The sequence below is a fragment of the Mustelus asterias genome, chromosome 12 (assembly GCF_964213995.1).
Source record: "Mustelus asterias chromosome 12, sMusAst1.hap1.1, whole genome shotgun sequence".
Classification (NCBI taxonomy): domain Eukaryota; kingdom Metazoa; phylum Chordata; class Chondrichthyes; order Carcharhiniformes; family Triakidae; genus Mustelus; species Mustelus asterias.
In genome coordinates this window covers 98,770,684-98,793,111 of record NC_135812.1, presented here as the reverse complement: position 1 = coordinate 98,793,111, position 22,428 = coordinate 98,770,684, and the positions used below count along the sequence as shown (strand labels likewise).

The 22,428-nt window shown below is 42.8% G+C and overlaps 1 protein-coding gene across 1 annotated transcript; it reads left to right on the top strand.

Moving 5' to 3' along the window:
- Positions 1–104: 104 nt before the first annotated feature.
- Positions 105–8,656, top strand: oxld1 (oxidoreductase-like domain containing 1). The gene is made up of 2 exons (XM_078226000.1): positions 105–312; positions 8,203–8,656. Exons 1-2 carry the CDS (start codon positions 250–252, stop codon positions 8,647–8,649), a joined length of 510 nt encoding a protein of 169 aa, XP_078082126.1. The 5' UTR covers positions 105–249; the 3' UTR covers positions 8,650–8,656.
- The last annotated feature ends 13,772 nt before the right edge of the window (positions 8,657–22,428 follow it).

Below are 22,428 nucleotides of genomic sequence, written 5' to 3'. Positions count from 1 at the left end.
CCCCGATTGGCCGGTTCGAAACCACGTGCCAGGCCCGCCGCGCCCCGATTGGCCGGCCCGCAGCCACGTGCCAGGCCCGCTGAGGCCACTGTCAGTCAGTGGCTGGCGGGTGGGCGTGACTTCCGTTGCTAGGCAGCGCTTGGTCCCTGAGCGAGGCCTCAGGCCGCCTCCGGAGGAGGAGGAGGAGGGAGCTGGCCAGACCAGGCTGCCGGTAGTTATCGACACCGCAAACTGCAGGCCGCCGGGCCCATGAGCAGCTCTGTCGGTGCCGCTGTCTGCAGCCTGTGCTCCCGCTGGAAGGTGGCCGGCGCGGTGAGTGCTCTTCCCCCGCCTGTCCTTCACTCTGAAGGGCAGCCGGATTAGATTTCACCCCCTCTCTCCGCCCAGTGTTGCTGCAGTACAAGCGGCTGAATGGTTAGGGGGAACCCGGCTGCCTTCAGCTCTGCAAATCCCTCCCTGAATCCTGCTATCCCTCCTGTAAGGCGCTGCTTCTGTGACCAAGCTGTTCTTCATTCTTTCACAGGACCTGGGCATCACTGGCTGGGTCAACATTTGTCCCCCATCCCTAAAAGTTTGTTTATTATTGTCACAAGTAGGCTTACATTAACACTGCAATGAAGTTACTGTGAAAATCCCCCAGTCGCCACACTCCGGCGCCTGACCTACTTGACCTTGAACTGAGTGGCGTGCTAGGCCATTCACTGCTGTGGGTCTGGCATCACACACAGGCCAACCTGGCTCCCAATGGCTCAGTGAGGCAGATGGGCTTTTACACAATTGAAGATAGCCACGATATTCCAGATTTATTAATTTAGTCTATGTACTAGCTATCCTGCAGTGCAAAAGGAGGCCATTCGGCCCTTTGAGTTTGCATCAACTCTTATCCAGTCTTACTCTGCAACATCACTAATCCCCCTATTCGAACCCAGGTCCTTTGGATTACTTGTCTAGTGACCACCGTGTCACTGTACACCTTGGCGGGCCTTGTTGCCGCCGGGTGGCGGAGGTCCCCGGTGGAGGTCCCTCTCCGGAGGGATCTTCCCCCAATTACATCGGGGACCTGGGGTGGAGGGTGATGCATGCAGCAGTTCCGCACAACCGTAGGATTCACTGGTTCACGGGCTCTGAAGAGTGCCCCTTCTGTGGCCTTGTGGAGATCGTGGACCATGTCTATGTTTTGTGTCTTAGGCTGCACTCCCTTTTTGTTTTCCTAAAGAACCTTTTATTGATGTTTTGTTTGCACTTCATTCCCACGCTCCTGATCTACAGACACCTGGTGCGGAGAAGGGTGGGTCAGGATGGCGACCTCCTCGTGAACCTGCTCCTGGGCCTGGCGAAACGCACCATTTACAGGTCCAGGCAGCGGGCGATCGAGGGGGCCGTCCATCCTGACTGTCTGCCCCTCTACTGCGGCTACGTTCGCGACCAGGTGGCCCTGGAGAGGGAGCATGCGGTGTCCACAGGCACAGTTGATGCCTTCCATGCCCGTTGGGCGCCGCAGGGGTTGGGGTGCATTATTGACCCTCATAATCACATTTTAATTTGATGTTTTCAAGTTTCCTTTGTACTTTGATTTTTGTTCGGGCTGTTCCCCCTCCTTTTCGGGAGCTGCCCCTTTTACTTTGTCCTGGCTTAATTTGAGTTTGTTTATTCGGTTTGACCTAAAAAAAAGAGGCCTCATACTGCGCTACGGTGAAGCCCAACGCAAACTAGAGGAGCAGCATCTCATCTTCCGATTAGGCGCATTACAACCCTCCGGACTCAACACTTCAGACTGTGACCTTTCTCCTCCATCTTGACATTTGTTTTATATATCCCAAACATTCTTTGTCCCAATGCCAAAACCTCCCTCCCCCTCCCCACTGGGCCATCTGTCACTTGTTCTTAAGTTTTGGTACGCCTTTGTTGCAATCTCTCCCAGCTCCCACTAATCGCTGACCTTCTAGTCTGTTCCACCCCTTCTTATTTAGTATACAATCGAACAAATTTCTCCCTCTGTCTTCTGCTCTAAAAAGTCAGATGTATTTGAAACATTAATTCTTATTTTCTCTCGCTATGGATGCTGCCAGACCTGCTGAGTTTTTCCAGCTTTTGCTGCTGGACATTGTTCTTGTTGTTAATCTGTACGTATCCTGCTCACTCCTGTGCTTGCTCAACTACGTGGATTCCTGATCCACAAATGCTTTGATTTAAAAATTCTCTACCTTGTGATCAAATCCTGCCATATCCTCACCCACCACTATATCTCTAACCTCACCAAGAACTCTGTGTCCCTCTTCTGAACTCCCACTTTCATTGCCCCAATGATGATGCTCATGCTGTGTAAGTCCTAATTTCTTGAATTGCCTCCTTAGACTTTGCTTCTTCCTTTAAGACTGTCCTGCATCTGTGACCAAGCTTTTGTCACCCATCCCCATAATCTCCTCTTTGGTTCAGGAGTAATTTATTGCTTATCTGAGACGTTTTGGAAATGCAATTTATCATAATGGATAATTGAATTGTGGAGTGGAACCAAAGATCATTCGTTCACTCAGTTTAAGCAGTCATGTGTGCAAAACTAGTTTAATTTGATTTATTTAAGAGATTGATGTTTTTTTTAAAAAAAGGATAGGAAAGTTGATGAAATGTTTTGCGGGTGGGTGATCAGTGAACAGATTGGACAGCAATTGACTCTCGTATCCTGATTGTCTTGCTTAAAGAATACTACGTAAATGAAAGATAGCAGTCGTTTGCACAGCATAAGTTGTGAATGTTAAGCTGAGCATCCTGTTTCCTAAACTGTGCCGCCAAACATTATTCTGGCCATTCGAGAGGATTAATTGCTTACGATCTACTAACAGATCATGGAATCCCTATACTGCAGAAAGAAGCCATTCGGCCCATCGAACCTGCACCGACAACAATCCCACCCACCCAATAACCCCCCCCCCCATATATTTACTCTGTTAATCCCCAACACCGAGGGTCAATTAGCATGGCCAATCAACCTAACCCACACACATTTGGACTGTGGGAGGAAACCCACGCATTGACCTGAACAGGCGCCGGAGTGTGGCGACTAGGGGAATTTCACAGTAACTTCATTGCAGCGTTAATGTAAGCCTTACTTGGGACTAATAAATATACTTTAACATGCAAACTCCACACAGACAGTTACCCGAAGCTGGAATTGAACCCAAGTCTCTGGCACTGTGAGGCAGCAGTGCTAACCATTGGGCCAGCATGCCGATTAGCAAATTTTTTTTTTTCTTTGATGAATTCTCCCTTTCTTCTTTGACTGGGCTATTGTTCGACTGGTGTTAGCTGCCCCTGTGTGAGCCCAGTTTGTGATTCAGGTTATTAAACTCTCTTATAACCAACATATGCAAGCCCTCATCCCTTTAGACAAAGGAGAGATGATCCGATTGAAACATATAAGATCCTGAAAGGATTTGATAGGGTGAATACTGGGAGGATGTTTCTACTTGTGGGAGAGACTAGAATCATAGGGTCATAGAGATATACAGCACAGAAAAAGGCCTTTCAGCCCATCACACCTGCACCAGTCAAAGACAAACCGCCTACCTATTCTAATCCCATTTTCCAGCACTTGGCTCACAGCCTTGTATGCCTTGGCAACGCAATTGCACATCGAAATGCTTCTTAAATGTTCTGAGGGTCTCTGCCTCCACCACCCTTTCAGGCAGTGAGTTCCAGACTCCCACCACCTTTGGATGAAAAGGTTTTTCCTCAGATCCCCTCTAAAACTCCTGTTCCTTACCTTAAATCTGTGCCTAGTCATTGATCCCTCCAACAATGGGAAAAGTTTCTTCCTGTCTGATCTATCTATGGCCCTCATAATTTTATACACCTCAATCATGTTCCAACCCTAGTCTATCCAATCTCTGTTCATAATTAAACTCTCCAGCCCAGACAACATCCTGGTAAACCTCCTCTGCATCCTTTCTAATGCCATCTTATAATGTGGGTTCCAGAACTGCACACAATACACCAGCTGTAGCCTAACCAACATTTGCATAGTTCCAACATAACCTCCATGCTCTTAAGCTCTATGGCTCAGCTAATAAAGGCAATTGTACCATATGTCGTCTTAACCACTTTATCCACCTGTCCTGCTACCTCAAGGGACCAGTGTATGTGCACACCAAGGACCTTCTGATCCTTGGTGCTTCCCAGGATCCTGCTGTTCATCATGTATTACCTTGCCTTGTTTGTCCTCCCCCAGTGTATCACCTCACACTTATCCGGATTGAATTCCATTTGCCACTGATCAGCCCATCTGACCGGCCTGTCTATATCGTCTTGTAATCTGAAGCTATACACCTTACTATTCACCACCCGACCAATTTTTGTATAATCTGTGAACTTACTGATCAACCCTCAAGTCATACAAACCACAAACATCAAGAGCCCCAACACTGATCCCTGCGGGACCCCGCTGGACACAGGCTTCCACCTGTGAAAAACACCACTTGACTTTCACCCTCTCCTTCCTGACACTCAGCCAATTCTTGATCCTAATTACCAAATTTCCTTGGATCCCATGGGCTCTTACCTTCGCTATCAGTCTCTCAATTGGGACCTTATCAAAAGCCTCCCTGAAGTCCAAGTAGACTACAGGGACAGAGTTTAAGAATAAAGGTCTACATTTTAAGACTGAGATGAGAGCTTTTTTCTCTTAAGGTTGTTAGTTTGTGGAATTATCTTCCCCCAAAAGCAGTGGAGGCTCGGTCATGAATTTATTCAAGACAGAGTTGGATTTTTGACAGACAAGGAAGTCGAGGGTTAAGGAGGGCAAATGGCAAAGTGGGTTTCAGGCCAGATCAGCCATGATCTTATTGACTGGTGGAGCAGCTCAAAGGGCTGAGTGGCCTACTACTCCTCCCAGGTCCCATGTCCTCTCCACTCCTAATAGAGATCCCTGGATTGTGATTGAAAATAGGAATTCTAACTGCTTTACCTCTCCCTATCTCTAGCCTGCAGGAACTAAGACAATCTACTCAAACAGGGACATTCCTGCTTTTTGTGGCTCAGCTACCCAATGCCATAACTAGCTGGATCGTTGAGAGGCAAGGGGAGCATTTAACAAATCATTCTTAACAGTCAAAATGTCTCGGGTTCAAAGCAATAAAATGGCTTCTGAAACAATTGTTTAATTTTTGATATAACCCATTTCCTATTCGAATACAAAGCAATGGCAATTTACAGTTAAACTCTTCCCAGTAAAATTTACAATGCAGTTCTCGCCAGTGCAAAGAGATGAAGAGGCATTAAAATTAATAGGCTGTAAAATAGTCATTTTTAACTTGGAATTACTTGCTGATTGAACAGACAAGTGAAACAGAACCGCCTATAGGGCGGCACGGTAGCACAGTGGTTAGCACAGTGGTTAGCACTGCTGCTTCACAGCTCCAGGGTCCCGGGTTCGATTCCCGGCTCGGGTCACTGTCTGTGTGGAGTTTGCACATTCTCCTCGTGTCTGCGTGGGTTTCCTCCGGGTGCTCCGGTTTCCTCCCACAGTCCAAAGATGTGCGGGTTAGGTTGATTGGCCAGGTTAAAAATTGCCCCTTAGAGTCCTGGGATGTGTAGGTTAGAGGGATTAGCGGGTAAATATGTGGGGGTAGGGCCTGGGTGGGATTGTGGTCGGTGCAGACTCGATGGGCCGAATGGCCTCCTTCTGCACTGTAGGGTTTCTATGATTTCTTCTATGATTTCTATAAGGGCCTTGGGTGGCCTCTACCAATCCCTGAACATAGATGTGCAGATAAGTCCTCTTGATATCATACTTAAAAAGCCATTCTTCAAATTCAAGTGCAGATATTGTCAGCAGGTTATTAGACTGATGGATATCATAGCCCAGTCTGATTCCTGCTTAACTGAACTCATTCCCATTCACTCCATCAGTGGATCACTGGACGGTGATTAGGATTCCTGAATAATATTCCTTTCAATTGTTCCTAACCCAGGGGCACTATGACCATTTGTAGTGATCCTACTACCTTCTGTTTGATTCCAATTTTACGATTCCAGTTGATATAGCTGGACAGGAAGATCCCAGAATAGAACCCTGTCTAAAACGACCTTGGGCATGATCTTACCGGCTGCTACACGCCTGCTACAGTGAGGTCAGAGAATTTGGCGCCCAGCCAAATCTCCATTCACTGCAGCAGGATGGGAAAATCCCACAGGCATAAATGGCCGTAACATTCTGGCCCTTAACTTTTAATTTTTTTGTATAAACTGTGGAAGAACAGAAGTAAGAAGTTTAACAACACCAGGTTAAAGTCCAACAGGTTTATTTGGTAGCAAAAGCCACACAAGCTTTCGGAGCTGCAAGCCCCTTCTTCAGGTGAGTGGGAATTCTGTTCACAAACAGAGCATATAAAGACACAAACTCAATTTACATGAATAATGGTTGGAATGCGAATACTTACAACTAATCAAGTCTTTAAGAAACAAAACAACATGAGTGGAGAGAGCATCAAGACAGGCTAAAAAGATGTGTACATGTCTGGAGACAATACACATCTTTTTAGCCTGTCTTGATGCTCTCTCCACTCATGTTGTTTTGTTTCTTAAAGACTTGATTAGTTGTAAGTATTCGCATTCCAACCATTATTCATGTAAATTGAGTTTGTGTGTTTATATGCTCTGTTTGTGAACAGAATTCCCACTCACCTGAAGAAGGGGCTTGCAGCTCCGAAAGCTTGTGTGGCTTTTGCTACCAAATAAACCTGTTGGACTTTAACCTGGTGTTGTTAAACTTCTTACTGTGTTTACCCCAGTCCAACGCCGGCATCTCCACATCATGAAGAACAGAAGCACAGGGCTGCTAATTTGTGTTAACAAGAAAATAAACATTTATTAAACATTATTGGATTAGGATACAATGTTCTTTTCCTCCCCCTTATTTTAACAATGACACATTTTAAGATTAACACGGATTACAAAGTACATCTTAAACTACAATGATCTCATTAACACACAAAGTCCTTTTCAAGCACACAAGATGACTGTGGTGAGACACACTCCCCTTTGAACCCAAGTGAATGTTTGTGGATTTCTCCCCAAAATCTCTCTAGATAATTCTTATACCGTGAGCTACCTTGTCTCACTGAACTCTGGCTTCTACACAAGTGATTTCAAATTCCACTTTCAAAAGTCACACTTTCAAATTTTCTTTTAAATTATGCTTTCCCTCCGTTTCCATTGGTGTTTTGCTTTCAGGTTTTATACCTCTTCCTTCAGGTTTTCTTTGTCTTAAAGGCTTTTACACAAACTCAGGTTGAGCCACAAATTTCCACAATTGTTTCAATTAATATCTCCCAAACTGTAATAATTTCTCACAAACGTTAACACTACTGCAGATGCCTTTCTGACCTCTCATGATCCAGTGCCTTTTCAACTCTCTGTGACTTTACTGAACAGTAATCTGTTCTGGTTCCCAGTTTCCTCTGTTCCATTAACTCCAAACTTCTTGGCAATGTCTGTTCATTTCTCTAGTTTCCTTAATTAGCTATACTTTAGGTTTCTGGCATCGGTTTTCTTAACCATTATTCCATAGTATGGCTTTCCTTCTAGCAAGGCTGAGAGTGACATTCCCTCTTTAGCCATCTAAAACCAACTGCTTCTAGCAGAACTGAGAGACCTACCTTCTCTCTCTCTCTATCAATCTCCAACTGCCATTAAATTAGCCAAACTAAAACTTAAAAGCTTCTCTACCTTACAAGTCCCCAGTTGCTAAGCTGGTTTAATTACTCTTCACACTGTAACCCTCTGTAAAGCACAGTAGAATCACAGTTGGAATTGAAACCAACCCCTACATATAGAAACACCTTTGTCTAACATGGATCAAAGGTTTTACCCTTCCAAGCACCGAAATATGAAATTAAACCACTTACCTTATGTCTAATGTTTACCAAAACAAATGTAAACCCCTTAAAACTATATTTATTTTCCTAAGACAATACAGATCTGTGATTGAAGCTGGAGGCAAGTTGACCTGCAGGATTTAGGAGTGCATTTGGCACCAAACTATCATGGATTTCCAATCACAAATGAAATCTGGACAGGGAGTTTCTTTACGTACTTATTGGCAAAGCTTCTTTATTTACATTCTGACATTTCAGTTTTGTATCATGAATGCACTGCATTATTATGGCGATGCAATGAGCATTAAGCTATCTTCATTTTAATTTTCAGGGAGCTCCAAGACTACTTTCAGGATTCTCTTCCAGTGGATTTAAGTGGATATCAAGCTTGCATCTTTCATCGCATTTGCCCGGACTCTTCAGAGCTTTGCAGATGACATACTGTAACCGAACTACCATCATGTGCAAAAGGTTTTTTACGCCCTCCAGGAACCTGAACTGCAAGGAGAATGAAGAAAGGAACCATCTTCAACATAAAGAGCAAAGTAATAAAGATGATGCTGTCTTTAGGGTAAATCGTGACTTCCCCCCAATACCTCCGACCTGGTGCTGTATGAAAGGGTGCCACAATTGTGTATGGATTTCATATGCAGAGGAGATGTTGGACTACTACGAGAATGGAGGACTAAAAGCACTCGAGGTTATCGATGAACACGTTGATGATGAGAATCTTAAAGCATTTATTAAAATGGAAATAAAATTGCGAAACAAGAAATAATATTTAAGAGCCGATTTGGACCATTTTGTAAGGGTACATTTTTGTGTTGTCAATCTGACTGAATCCCAATAACGGTTCTAATTAGAAAGTGTTAGTTAACAGATACCGAAGATGTGGATTTCACATGATTGAATGTTTTTTTTCCCCTTTATGTAAGGGCTGGGTTCATCCTGCAGTCACTCAATATGATGGCTGGCCAGGTATCTAATGGTTTAAAAAAAAACCTGTAGAGATTGGTGGAGTCACCTATTTGCTGCGAGCCATGTCGTGTCAGTGCTCCCTCTAAGTAAATATGACCAATTATTCCACTTGACCTATCATCATTCCCAGGTTTTGTGCATTTGTGCTCCTGTTTTCTTTTCATCCCACACTGCACCTCCCGCTTAGTTCTGAGTGAATGATTTTACAGGAAAGGGAGAAACTGACTGTGAAACTTCTAATTGTTCAATTATAATTGGTGTTCATACTATTAAATTTTAATGTAAACTAAATTTTTGCTGAAATGACAACTAAGCCAAACGTAACCACAAGTAAACGGAAGAATTTAAGTGTGCAATACTTCCTGCTCTTTAAGATTTCTCAGTGAGATTTAATGAGAGTCACTGCAGCAGGTTTATGGAAACACAAAGGTATCTGGAGTAAAATACTTTGTGTCAGCATAACATTAAGAAGAAAATTTACAGTCAATTCAATTTGAGTGGGGTTATCACAGACAATCTGACTCAATTATCTAATAGAGTTATTCAAAATGAGGAAACCAAGGTAAAGGACCAAATCCTCTCATGCAAAGTTGAAAACATTAGGAAGGAATGACAGGTACATTCATTTGTAATTTGGAAAATTGGTTTGCTTATCACAATATTACTTTTTCATAGAATCCCTACAGTGCAGAAAGAGGCCATTCGGCCCATCAGGTCTGCACTGACCACAATTCCACCCAGGCCCTATCCCTGTAACCCCATGTATTTACCCTTCTAATCCCCTGACGCTCAGGGGTAATTTAGCATAGCCAATCCACCTAACCTGCATTTCTTTGAACTGTGGGAGGAAACCGGAACAACCGGAGGAAACGTGCAAACTCCATACAGACAGTGACCCAAGGCTGGAATTGAACCTAGGTCCCTGGCACTGTAAGGCAGCAGTGCTAACCCCACAGTGCTGCCCTAATATCGTAAGACTTTCTACTGCAACTTTCCTCAAACTCAAAACAACTAGTATACAGATTTAAATTTTGTGCTATGCTTGCAATCCTTTTCAAGGTATTTTCTAAATTACCCTAAATTACTTATCTCAGCTGCATTCATCTGACTTCCTTGGTGTCCTGATCCCAGTATATTTACTGTGATCTCCCCACCACTCCAATGTGTCAAACCCTGATCATCTCTCTGCCCCTCTCTCGCTCTCTCTAAGATCTGCATGCTCTGATCTATTCCTCTACGATTCAAGGTTCTAATCCCTTGTTGGAGGAATTACAATGTTGCAAAAGCTGATAAGCAGTCTCGGTGACAAGATATAAGGCTTAAACCATGACTTGGAATCAAATGGGATGCCAGGATTATGGTGGCCTGGTTCAACCTGGCAAAGTGGCTGCAAGGGAACAGGGTTTGTGATGAAGCAAACAAACATTGACTTCAGACTTCCGAATTTGATCTGCAGGCAATCATTCATCCTAGTGAATTTGCACAGTACCTACACCAACACTGATATTTTTTCCTGAATTTGGTGCCCAAAACTTAATACATTATTCCAGATGAAGAGGTTTGATATGATGATGTGAGAAGCCATTACTAGAGTTGTACTGATTGCATTTGCTTAAGAAGGAATTGAACTGCGAAGACAATTGCATGCAGCTGCACAATGGAGGGAAGGATGGTGTTGCATGGAGTTGCATTAAAGATGGACAGGTACCACAGTCTTGGAAGAAGTCACTTGTGAGTTTTGCTTGTACTGTTATGGGAAGGTTAGAAGCCAGACAGGAGGGAGCCAAAGGGAATATTGTGAGGAATGAACATGAAACTAGGATGCAATAACACATTCAATCATGGATTATAGAAAGAGAAGAGAGACTGGATTTGGGCTGGCAGTTGAGGAGGGTGGGATTGGTCAAGGTTAAATGTAGAAGGATGAGAAACAGAAGAGACAGCTGCAAAATGGCCTCAATCTTGAAGATGAAGCCCAGGAACTCAGCACATTTCATCTAAACTAAAACATGAGAAGTGGCTACTTGGTCAATATAAGGGAAGGTTATATTGTACAGCTGTTAGGTCAGTTCAACCATGAGCTATAGAATGTACCAGCGCCTTTTGTTTATGTCCTCCATTCATGTGAGTTTATAGGACCTACTAACAGTGATGTTCCGTTCTTAATGTCCAAGTGTTGATGACAATAGAATGTTTCCTTTCTCTGGGTTAATGGATCTGATGGACCAAAAAGAACCACTGCCATTTTGTTTTGACAGTCTTAAAATGCACTAAAGTTGCCGTTGAGTCACATACTCTGAAGTACAGGTGACACCTGCTTGAATGTTTGTTTTAAAAGCACAAGAAGTTAAGCTGTGCAGTTATTTTATTAATACGCCATTGGTTGCAACTCCAGTTCACTTCACTTAGATGCCATAGAAATGTCCGTGTGTGTCTGCTCAATACCAGGAATTGTAACTGAAGCATTGCCAAAGGACACATTCAGATAGAACTCAATAGCTTCTTACTTTGTTTCCAAACAGATGACTTTACAAAAATAATTCGTGTGGGAGAGAGAAACACACAGTTATGGCTCTTGCAGAAAATCACTCAAAACTATTAAGTATATAAAAACTGACAGTTTGCCTAGAGTACAATATCCCTTTGTACTAAAATGGTTAAAATATTAGAATAAATAAAGCATTGTTGATTTCCCAATAATCTGCTGTTGTTAAGCAAATCGTAACAGAATGGTCTGTGTTTCCTGGTGCGATAACTCTTCAGTGCTTCTGATTTGTCCCTGTCACCAGTATCAAACAAGCTGTAACAATGTTTGTGTGCATGTTACAAGAGCAAGACAGGTCAAAAATAATTTTTAAAAGTGCCCATGCTGTGGACAACTAGCGCTAAAGGTCATTCTTCATATTTCTAAAGTAATCAGAGCCAATGAATTGAATCATTGCATGAATACCCAGTAGTTGCATATAATTCCTTTCATACCCAGTGGAGCATTTTGAAATGTGGGGGGAAACTGAAGTTAATTTGCACACAGCAAGGCCTCACAAATTGCAATGAAATAAATGATAATCTGTACTTTTAGTGATTTTTGTTGTGGAATAAATATTGGCCAGAAAAAAAGAGCTTCTCTGCTCCTTGAATAGTGCCATTGGACCTCATACGTTCACCTGAGAAGCATGAGAACATAAGAAATAAAACCAGGAGTAGACCACATGGCCCATCGAGCCGGCTCCACCATTCACGATGGTGGAGCAGGCTTTGGGTGCCACAGTGGTTAGCACTGCTGCCTCACAGTGCTAGGGACCCAGGTTCAATTCCAGCCTCAATCACCGTCCGCGTGGAATTTGCACATTCTCCCCGTGTCTGTGTGGGTTTCCTCCGGGTGCTCCGGTTTTCGCCTACAGTCCAAAGATGTGCGGGTTAGGTTGATTGGCCATACTAAATTGACCCTAGTGTCCGGGATTAGCGCGTAAATATGTGAGGTTATGGGAATAGGGCCTGGATGGGATTGTGGCCGGTGCAGACTCAATGGGCTGAAAGGCCTCCTGCATTGTAGGGATTCTATGATTCAGAATGATCATGCCCAAGGATCATGATCCTGCTGTGCCCAAGACCGCAAGGAACTACAAAAGATCGTGAATGTAGCCCAATCCATCATGCAAACCAGCCTCCCATCCATTGACTCTGTCTACACTTCCCGCTGCCTCGGCAAAGCAGCCAGCATAATTAAGGATCCCACGCACCCCGGACATTCTCCCTTCCGCCTTCTTCCTTCGGGAAAAAGATACAAAAGTCTGAGGTCACATACCAACCGACTCAAGAACAGCTTCTTCCCAGCTGTTATCAGACTTTTGAATAGACTTACCTTGCATTAAGTTGATCTTTCTCTACACCCTAGCTTTGACTGTAATAGTACATTCTGCACTCTCTCATTTCCTTCTCTATGAACGGTATGTTTTGTCTGTATAGCACGCAAGAAACAATACTTTTCACCGTATTAATACATGTGACAATAATAAATTAGATCAAATCAAATCATGGCTGATCCTGGGCTTCAACTCTCCTCCCACTCCCCATATTCCTTAATTCTCTGAGAGACCAGAATCTGTCTATCCCAGCCTTAAATATATTCAACAATGAAGTATCTACAACCCTCTGGGGTAGAGATCTCCAAAGATTCACACCCCTTTAAGTGAAGTAAATTCTCCGTATCTTAGTCCTAAAAGATTGACTCCTTATACCGAGACTGTGTTTTAGGTTCCCTGACCAATGGAAACAATTTCTTAGCATCCACCTTATCAAGCCCCTTCAGAATGAGATTACCTCCCATTCTTCTGGAGACTATGGGCCCAATTTATTCAACCTTTCCTCATAGGACAACTTTTGCTGTCCTACCCCTAACGGAAGTATATCCTTTCTTAAAAGTGGAAACTAAATCTGCAGTATGTAGGTTGATTGGCCATGCTAAATTTCCCCTTAGTGTCAGGGGGATTAGCAGGGTAAATATGGGGGGGGTTACGGGAATAAAGCCTGGCAGGGATTGTTGTCGGTGCAGCCTTGAAGGGCCGAATGGCCTCCTTCTGCACTGTGGGGATTCTATGATGATGTCCTCTGACGGTACTCCAGATGCGGTCTCACCAAAACCCTGTGGATGGGATTTCGGTGTGTTCTCCCACAGCAGAGGCAAGCCGCCACTGGCAAGATCTTCCAGTCCCACCAAAGCTTTGCATAGCCTATATAACTGTAGCGAAACTTCTTTATTGTTGTACTCCAATCCCATTGCGATAACGGCCAACATGCCATTTGCCTTCCTAACTGCTTGCTTTATCTGCATGCTAACCTTCTGCATTCCATGTACAAGTACACCCAAGCCTCTTTGAACATCAACAAGTTTCCCACCTTTTAAAAATATTGTGCTTTTCTATTTTTACCAAAGTGAATAACTTCACACTTCCCTACATTTTACTCCATCTGCCATCCTGTTGCTCACTTATCTAATCTGTCTGTATCTCTCTGCAGCCTCTCCGTGTCCTCTCTGCAGCTTTCATTTCCATCTAGCTTGGTAGCATCATCAATCTTAGATACATTACTCTCTGTCTCTTCATCTAAGTCATTAATTTAGATTGTAAATAGCTGAGGCCCCTCCACTGATCCTTGTGGGTCTCCAAATATATCACTCATGAGCCCTTATCTTACCTATAAGCTTTTGTGCAGCACCTTATTGAATGCCTTTTGGAAATCCAGGTATTCTACATTTACTGATTCCCCGCTACATACCCTACATCCTTAAAGGACTAATAAATTTGACTAACAGGATTTCCCTTTAGTAAAAGCAGGCAGACAGGGTCTTGGTTTAATGTCTTACTCAAAACTCCCTCCATACTGCACTGGAGAATTACTCGAGATTATGTGGCCAAGTCTCTGGAGTCACTTTCTGACCTTTCAAACAAAAGTTCTAACGCTGAGCCACAGCTTAGTCCTTTGTAACTACCTTGTCAGCATGATGAATCTACATATAGTAGAATTCACTTACAGGCACATCTAATTCAAATGATATAAAAAATAATGCAATTTTAATTGTTCCTGATTGAAGCCATGTAAAGAAAATATTTGCTTTCAGGATGTGGTGAAAAGACAGGAATCAAATATTTTACATGCGCATATAGTCAGTGACTTAGTTTATGGAGAAAACTCAGATCAAGAACCAGAATGTTGGAAATGGTGACATTTATTCCATAGCTATAATTCATGGGCGGCACAGTGGCACAGTGGTTAGCACTGCTGCCTCACAGTAAGAGGGACCCGGGTTCGATTCCCGGCTTAGGTCAATGTCTGTATGGAGTCTGCACGTTCTCCCTGTTTCTGCGTGGGTTTCCTCTGGGTGCTCCAGTTTCCTCCCACAGTCAGAAAGATGTGCTGGTTAGGTTGATTGGCCATGATAAATTGATCCTAGTTTCAGGGGGATTAGCAGGGTAAAGATGTGGGGTTATGGGTATAGGATGGGGTTGTTGTTGGTGCAGGCTCGAAGGGCCTCCCTCTGTACTGTAGGATTCTACGATTCACCCTTAAAGAAAAGATCTGTTCATCGAAGCTAATGTATGAAGGCTTCTTCACTATGCCTGTTTAAAAAGAGACCAGGAGGAAGGCAGCTATATGGTATTTAATAGCAAGTCTTGGGCTGAGAAAATATTAGAGATATATATTGGAGTACGTCTGAACACTAGCGATCGGAGACAGTCAGATTTGCTACAGTGGGGCGATTAGACAGGCTGCAATTTAAAGAGCCTTTTTGGACAAATAAATATAAGCAAGGAAAATCAAACAAAAATGGAATGCCATAAAATAGACGATGCAAATTAAATATGCATCATGTAGGAGTTAAGGAATGTTATGAAGGAAACAATTCAAGAACGTTTAACGACAGTAAAACAACTGTTCCAAGCCAACATGGATATATAAAAGGCAAGTCATGTTTAAGAAAATTATTTCAGGATAGAAGAAATTGGTGAATGTCATATATTCTGTCTTTCAGAAGCAACTTGACGAGGCGTCACAAAAGAGCCCTTATTCAGAGCGAAGATGTTTTCAACTGGATAATAAATTGATTTAAGGATAATTAAAGTCTTGTGTTCAATGAAAATGTTACTAAAGGGAAGGTTTCAGTACTTCATTACTTTGTGCTGCACACTATTTATAAATTAAGGCATGCTTACATAAAACATTGATTTTTAATCCATTGGGTCAAAACATGAAATTGGACTTTCAAAAGACAACATTTGCTGAAACAGAGACTTAGTGGTGGTGGAGATGGTGGCGGAGGTGGCTCGCTATTGGCTGCTAGGAGGATCTTCTGGTTTCTCTGAGGTCTATGGCGTTTTGCGTGGATTGCCCATCTTGTCGCTAGAAAACCTGCTGTGGGGACCACCTTTGGCAGGACCAGAAGATCCCACCCGCAGGAAGGGCCAGAAAATCTCACTCTTTAACCCGCAGCAACTCTAATTTACATTACTACACATTCCACATTTCAACCCTATTGAGGAGAGACAGCAAACCTGTAAAGCCCACTACAATGACACACCCTGATATTTGCAAATTATATTCCTTCCTGCCCTATCAATCAGGCATCTATGGAAGCCACCTAGTATTCAACAGCTGAAGATGAACCATTCAAAGGTTAATTGCTTGGATTAAAGGATCTTGATTTCAATTTAGCTTTCCAGATGAGCTAATCCCTAAAAGAGCTTCCAGATGAGCTAATCAAGCTATTATTGGAATAATTTATGAAGTGTCTTTCACATCTTCAGACTGATCCAAAGTGTTTCATGGTCAATTGACTAATTATTCAGTGGTAATTATTTATGTCAAAAAAATTACAAGTAGTTTGCAAGGTTCCTCAAACAGCAACTAAATAAAAGACCAGGTCATCTGATTTTGTGGAGGTATAAATGTTGGCCAGGATCGCTCTGCAATTTTTCAAAACATGCTGTGAGAGATTCCATGTCCACTTGCACAGTGAGGCACAATCTTTTGTGAACATCTCTTCTACAAGGTGCACCTCTCGCAATGTAGCACATCCGCAATACTGCAGGGAAGTATCAGCATAGATTTATATATTCAAATCTTGGAGCGGTATAGAATCATAGAATCCTACAGTGCAGAAGGAGACCATTCAGCCCATCAAGTCTGCCCTGATCACAATCTCACTCAGGCCCTATCTCCATAACCCCATGCATTTACCCTGCTAGTCCCCCTGACACTAAAGGGCAATTTAGCATAGCCAGTCCACCTAACCTGCACATCTTTGGACTATGAGAGGAAACTGGAGCACCCGGAGGAAACCCACACAGACACGGGGAGAATGCACAAACTCCACACAGATAGTGAACCAAACCGGGAATTGAACCCGGGTCCCTGGTGCTGTGAGGCAGCAGTGCTAACCACTATGCCATCCATGACCTACTGACTCAGTGCTGCCATTAGGCAAGGACAATTCTCTATTGCTCGGGAACATAGCAGACATTGCCCAAGCTATCTGTGAGAATGTTGCACTGCTTACTGCTACACGTCAGTTAACAAGATAAGTATTGCTGCTCTCTAAGTCTCCTATGCTTTCATGGTGGTATCATTGGGGACATGCACAAACTGAGCTCTCCTCCTCGTTCAAGAAGAACTATACACAAGATGGGTGTGGGGAGAAGTGTCATTCTCACCTTTCTCAGTTAATATTGGCCGAAATCTTGCTGGTGCTAATGCTGGCGGGCTCTTATGGTTCTGTCAACAATGCAACCCTGCGGCAGGTTTCCTGGCGACAAGAGGTGTGTTTAATGGGAACCCCCCTTAACAACGGCGAGACCTTAAGATCCCACTGCCAGCAAGCAGCATGGCGCCCCCTGCCACCGCGAAACACACCAGGGAGAGGGACAAAAAATCTCGCCCTTCATTTTTAAATGTTTTCACATCATACTTTATTCGTTAAAAATAGTAAACAACAGACCATGTTTCAGAACATCACTTGTCACTTTAAGCGACATACAACTTCTTGGAACATTGTGTGTGTGGAACACAGATGTCATCCAATATTGAAATAGGCACATTGCAAAGAAATCTCTCTTTCTTAGGATACAGCAGTGGTGAATTTAATAAAACAGGGAAACACTACAATATTTATTACATGCATGATGAAAGGCTAGAAATATTTGGATTTATTCCAATCTCCACTATGTAATACAGATTTTTTAAAATCACAATTAATTAAACATTGTACAATTATGCACCAAACAGTCATTGGAATAAGGGTCATGATAATGTACATTCACATGTAGAAATGACAAGATTTGAACCTCCAGCCTCAAGTAAATTCAAGCAACCAATCCACACTTCGTACACAATCTGCAGTGTCCCAAATATTTAGAGTTGAATTGGGAAATGAGAACTGGAACGTAAAATGGACTTTTCAGCATTAATGGCACCTTATATAGGCTTTCTGAGATTTGGTCACTTAGTTGGCCAAAAAGATTTGGAACTCATGTTTACTGATTAAAATATTCCTGAAAGATACAAGGTTAAGTTGATTGGCCATGCTAAGTTGCCACTTAGTGTCAGGGGAACTAGCAGGGTAAATACGTGGCGCTACAGGGATAGGGGCTGAGTGGGATTGTGGTCGGCGCTGACTTGATGGGCCGAATGGCCTCCTTTTGCACTGTAGGGATTCTTTGGGATTCTATTCTATGGGATATTTTCTACTGTTGTCTTCACTGCCTGCCATTCCTTGTTGTAGCTGTCTAAGGCAGAAAGTTAACGGGAGATTTAATAGAGATGTTCAAAATTATAAGAGATTTTGCTCGAGTAGATGGGGAGAAATTGTTTCTACTTGTGGGTCAATCTGTAACCAGAGGAGATAGGTTTCAGATAATCTGCAAAAAGGGGCACAGGGGAGTGTTTCAATGCAATGCACTGTCTTAATCTAGAATGTACTGCCTGTAATTCTGGCAAAAACAATTTCTAATGCAACTTTTGAAAGGGAAATGTGTATATGTATACAATATATTTTGCTGCAATCTTTGTAGAAACGATAACTTTTAAAAAGAAATTTGAATTCCTAGTTATTAACTGAAAAGACCATGCAACAAGATTTAAAGGGTAAAACATTTACTGACAAAAGAAAGAGACAAAACACTATCAACTTAACATCACTTTTAATTTCAGCAGAGAACTCATTTTTATTACTGTTTTGTGAGTGTCCATTCAAAACTTCTGGAACCAAAGCAATATGTATCCCAGTTCCCAAGGACTATCATATTTTTTTTCATTTTATCAATTATGTTCTGAGGTGAAGGGTTTTTGGGTAATTATTCCATTCACATCCAGCTAGGTGAATCCTCCAGCCCTTCTTCAATACCTTGCACATTTGGAGTTTTCCAGCCTGGGCATGGGCCTCACTCTCATCCTTGAGTAGTGACTTCAAATCAGTAACACCCTTGGTTCCTTTGCTTCTTGTGCTGGCTGCTGGCAAATCCTGACTCTGCCTTTGCCACACTGCTCGCAGGCTGACATCCTCACAGACTCTAAAAACAGTAGGGATATAACAGATCAAAAATCCTTCCTAACCCCACAGCTCTATGGCAACATGGCACCCACAGCCTACATACAAACTAGGAGCAGGAGTAGGCCATTCAACTTCTCGAGCATCTCTAGCATTCAATAAGATCATGGCTGATTTAGTTATAATTAATTAATGTTGGCACAGTGGTTAGCACTTTTGCCTCACAGCGCCAGGGGCCCAGGTTCGATTCCTGGCTTGGGTCACTGTCTGTGCGGAGTCTGCATGTTCTCCCCGTGTCTGCATGCGTTTCCTTCAGGTGCTCCAGTTTCCTCCCACAGTCCAAAAGACGTGCTGGTTAGGTGCATTGGCCATGCTAAATTCTCCCTAGTGCACCCGAACAGGCGCCGGAGTGTGGCGACTAGGGGATTTTCACAGTAACTTCATTGCAGTGTTAAGGTAAGCCTATTTGCGACACTAATAAATAAACTTTAAAACTTTAAACAATGGACTCAACTCCACATTCTGCTCACACAAACAATCTTTGACTCTCTTATTAGACAAGGATCTATTTACATCTGCTTTAACAATATTCAATGAATCTACTTTCACTCTCCCTGGGGAAATCATAGAAATCATAGAAACCCTACAGTACAGAAAGAGGCCATTCGGCCCATCGAGTCTGCACCGACCACAATCCCACCCAGGCCCTATCCACATATCCCTACATATTTTACCCGCTAATCTACACATCTCAGGACCCTAAGGGGCAATTTTAGCATGGCCAATCAACCTAACCCGCACATCTTTGGACTGTGGGAGGAAACCGGAGCACCCGGAGGAAACCCACGCAGACACGAGGAGAATGTGCAAACTCCACACAGACAGTGACCCAAGCCGGGAATCGAACCCAGGTCCCTGGAGCTGTGAAGCAGCAGTGCTAACCACTGTGCTACCGTGCCGCCCATAGTTCCATAGAAGAGAGTTCCAAAGATTGTGATCCAAATAAAAATCCTCCTCATCACCATCTTAAATGGGAGGTCACTTATTTTTAAACTGTGTCCCCTAGTTCTAGTCTCTCCCATAAGGGGAAACATCCTTTCAGCACCTACCCTGTCAAATCCCCTCAGGATCTTATATGATTCAATAAGATCACACTTCAATCTTCTAAACTCCAATGGATACAGGCCCAGCCTGTCCAACCTTTCCTTGTAAAATAAACCCCTGCCCATCCCAAGTTTCAGTCTAGTGAAACTTCTCTGAACTGCTTCTAACTCCTTTTATATCTTTCCCTAAATAAAGAAACCAAAACTGTGCTCAGTACTCTAGATATAAAGCCAAATGAGAAAATGCTGGAAAATCTCAGCAGGTCTGGCAGCATCTGTAAGGAGAGAAAAGAGCTGACATTTCGAGTCCAGATGATCCTTTGTCAAACTCTAAATATGGTCTCACCAATGCCCAGTACAACTGTAACAAAACATCCCTACTTTCATATTCCATTTTTCTTGCAATAAACAACATTTCATGTGTCTTCCTAATTACTTGGTGTATCTGCATATTAACATTTCCTGATTCATGTACCAGGGCCGTCCCGACACCCTGTACCTCACAGTTATGCAAATTCTGTCCATGTAAAATAATAATCTTGTTACTTCCTCAAAGAACGCCAATAAAATAGTCAAAAATGATTTCCTTTTCACAAAACCATGTTGACTCTGCTTGATTGTACTGAGATTTTCTAAGTGCTCTGCTAGAACCTTTAACTTTACCATTATCTTTAACTTTAAACTTGTCAGTTGATCTGAAAAGTATATGGATATTTAAAAATCCTCCTTTGTTTACTAGGTACCTACAAACCTTTCTTTCATCTGGGGAAGTGACATGCATGTTTTAAACCACACCATCACGCCAAACTTTCTCCCCAGATGTCTACAAAGAGCCCCTCGTCGCAAGAGATTTTTAGAGCAGCCATTTTTATCCTAGGTGTGAATACAGCACCAACCCAGCAAGTCAATAAGGCTGCCTGTTTGATCTGCAACTCCATGGCAATATGATAAACTATTCAGATCAAGTGTTCTTTCATTGACTCTACATTTACAAAAGTACAATTTCTACACTAAAAAGCAACCCTGCAATATATACACAAGCTCCTTTGGATCAAAAAGCCATTTTTCTTTTGCTGTATGATTCCCCCCCTCCTCTTAAACCTTTCTTTGATCTTTCTCTACACTCTTGCTATGACTCGGACATTACATTCTGCACCCTCTCCTTCCCTTCTCCCTTATGTATTCTATGTACGGAATGCTTTGTCTGTATAGCGCAAGGAACAATACTTTTCACTGTATACCAGTACATGTGACAATAATAAATCAAATCAAATCAAAAACTTGAGAGCAAGTTTTGACTCTGTTCCACTTTTTAAAGCAACTCACATTTTGCCCATTGGGATGTTAGTAGGGTTAAAGACAATGTCTCCACGGGAATGGGTCAGTGATTTGATTTAATTTATTATTTATAGAATCTACAGTGCAGAAAGAGGTCATTTGGCCCAACAAGCCTGCACCGACAACAATCCCACCCAGGTCCTGTCCTATCCCTGTAACTCCATATATTTACTCTCCTAATCCCCCTGACATTAAGGGACAATTTATCATGGCCAATCAACCTAACCCGCACATATTATTGTCACATGTATTGCCTGTTATACAGACAAAACGTTCATAGAGTACAACGGGGGAAAGGAAAGGAGAGAGTGCAGAATATAGTGTTAGTCATAGCTAAGGTGTAGAGAAAGATCAGCCTAATATCTGGTAGGTCCATTCAAAAGTCTGATGGCAGCACGGAAGAAGCTGTTCTTGTGTCAGTTGGTACATGATCTCAGAATTTTGTATTTTTTCCCCCAACAGAAGAAGGTGGAAGAGAGAATGTCCAGGGTGTGTGGAGTCCTTAATTATGCCGGCTGCTTTGACGGAGCCAATGGATGGGAGGCTGGTTTGAGTGTTGGACTGGGCTATGTTCACAACCCTTTCTGATGGTCTTAGTCAGAGCAGAAGTCATACCAAGCTGTGCTACAACCAGAAAGGATGCTTTCTATGGTGCATCTATAAAAATTTGGTGAGAGTCGTAGCGGACATGCTGAATTTCCTTAGTCTCCTGAGAAAGCAGGAAGGAAGATAACCATAGCAGGAGATGAGAAGTCTAATAGGTAGCAGGAAAGAAATTCTTAAAAAATAGTGCACCAACCTTTAACGAAAAGCACAAAAATGAGCACTGAAAATCTCCAGAATGTTACAACAGCCTGTGATGGGGTGTTTCATAACATAGTGCAAGTCAAAACAGATTCTGAAACACTAAAGTATTTGAGAAGTTCGGGGGGGGAGGGGGCAGTTAAAGAGAATGAGGAGGCTTTTGGAAGTGATGCCAGCACTTTCAGATGCTGGATGTCGCTGTAAGCACTAAATACAGCTCAGATGCGATGGTATTTGTAATGGTAGTGACCCGCAGGGTTAATGTTAATTCGCTTCTCATGGCTGAAGCCCAGCC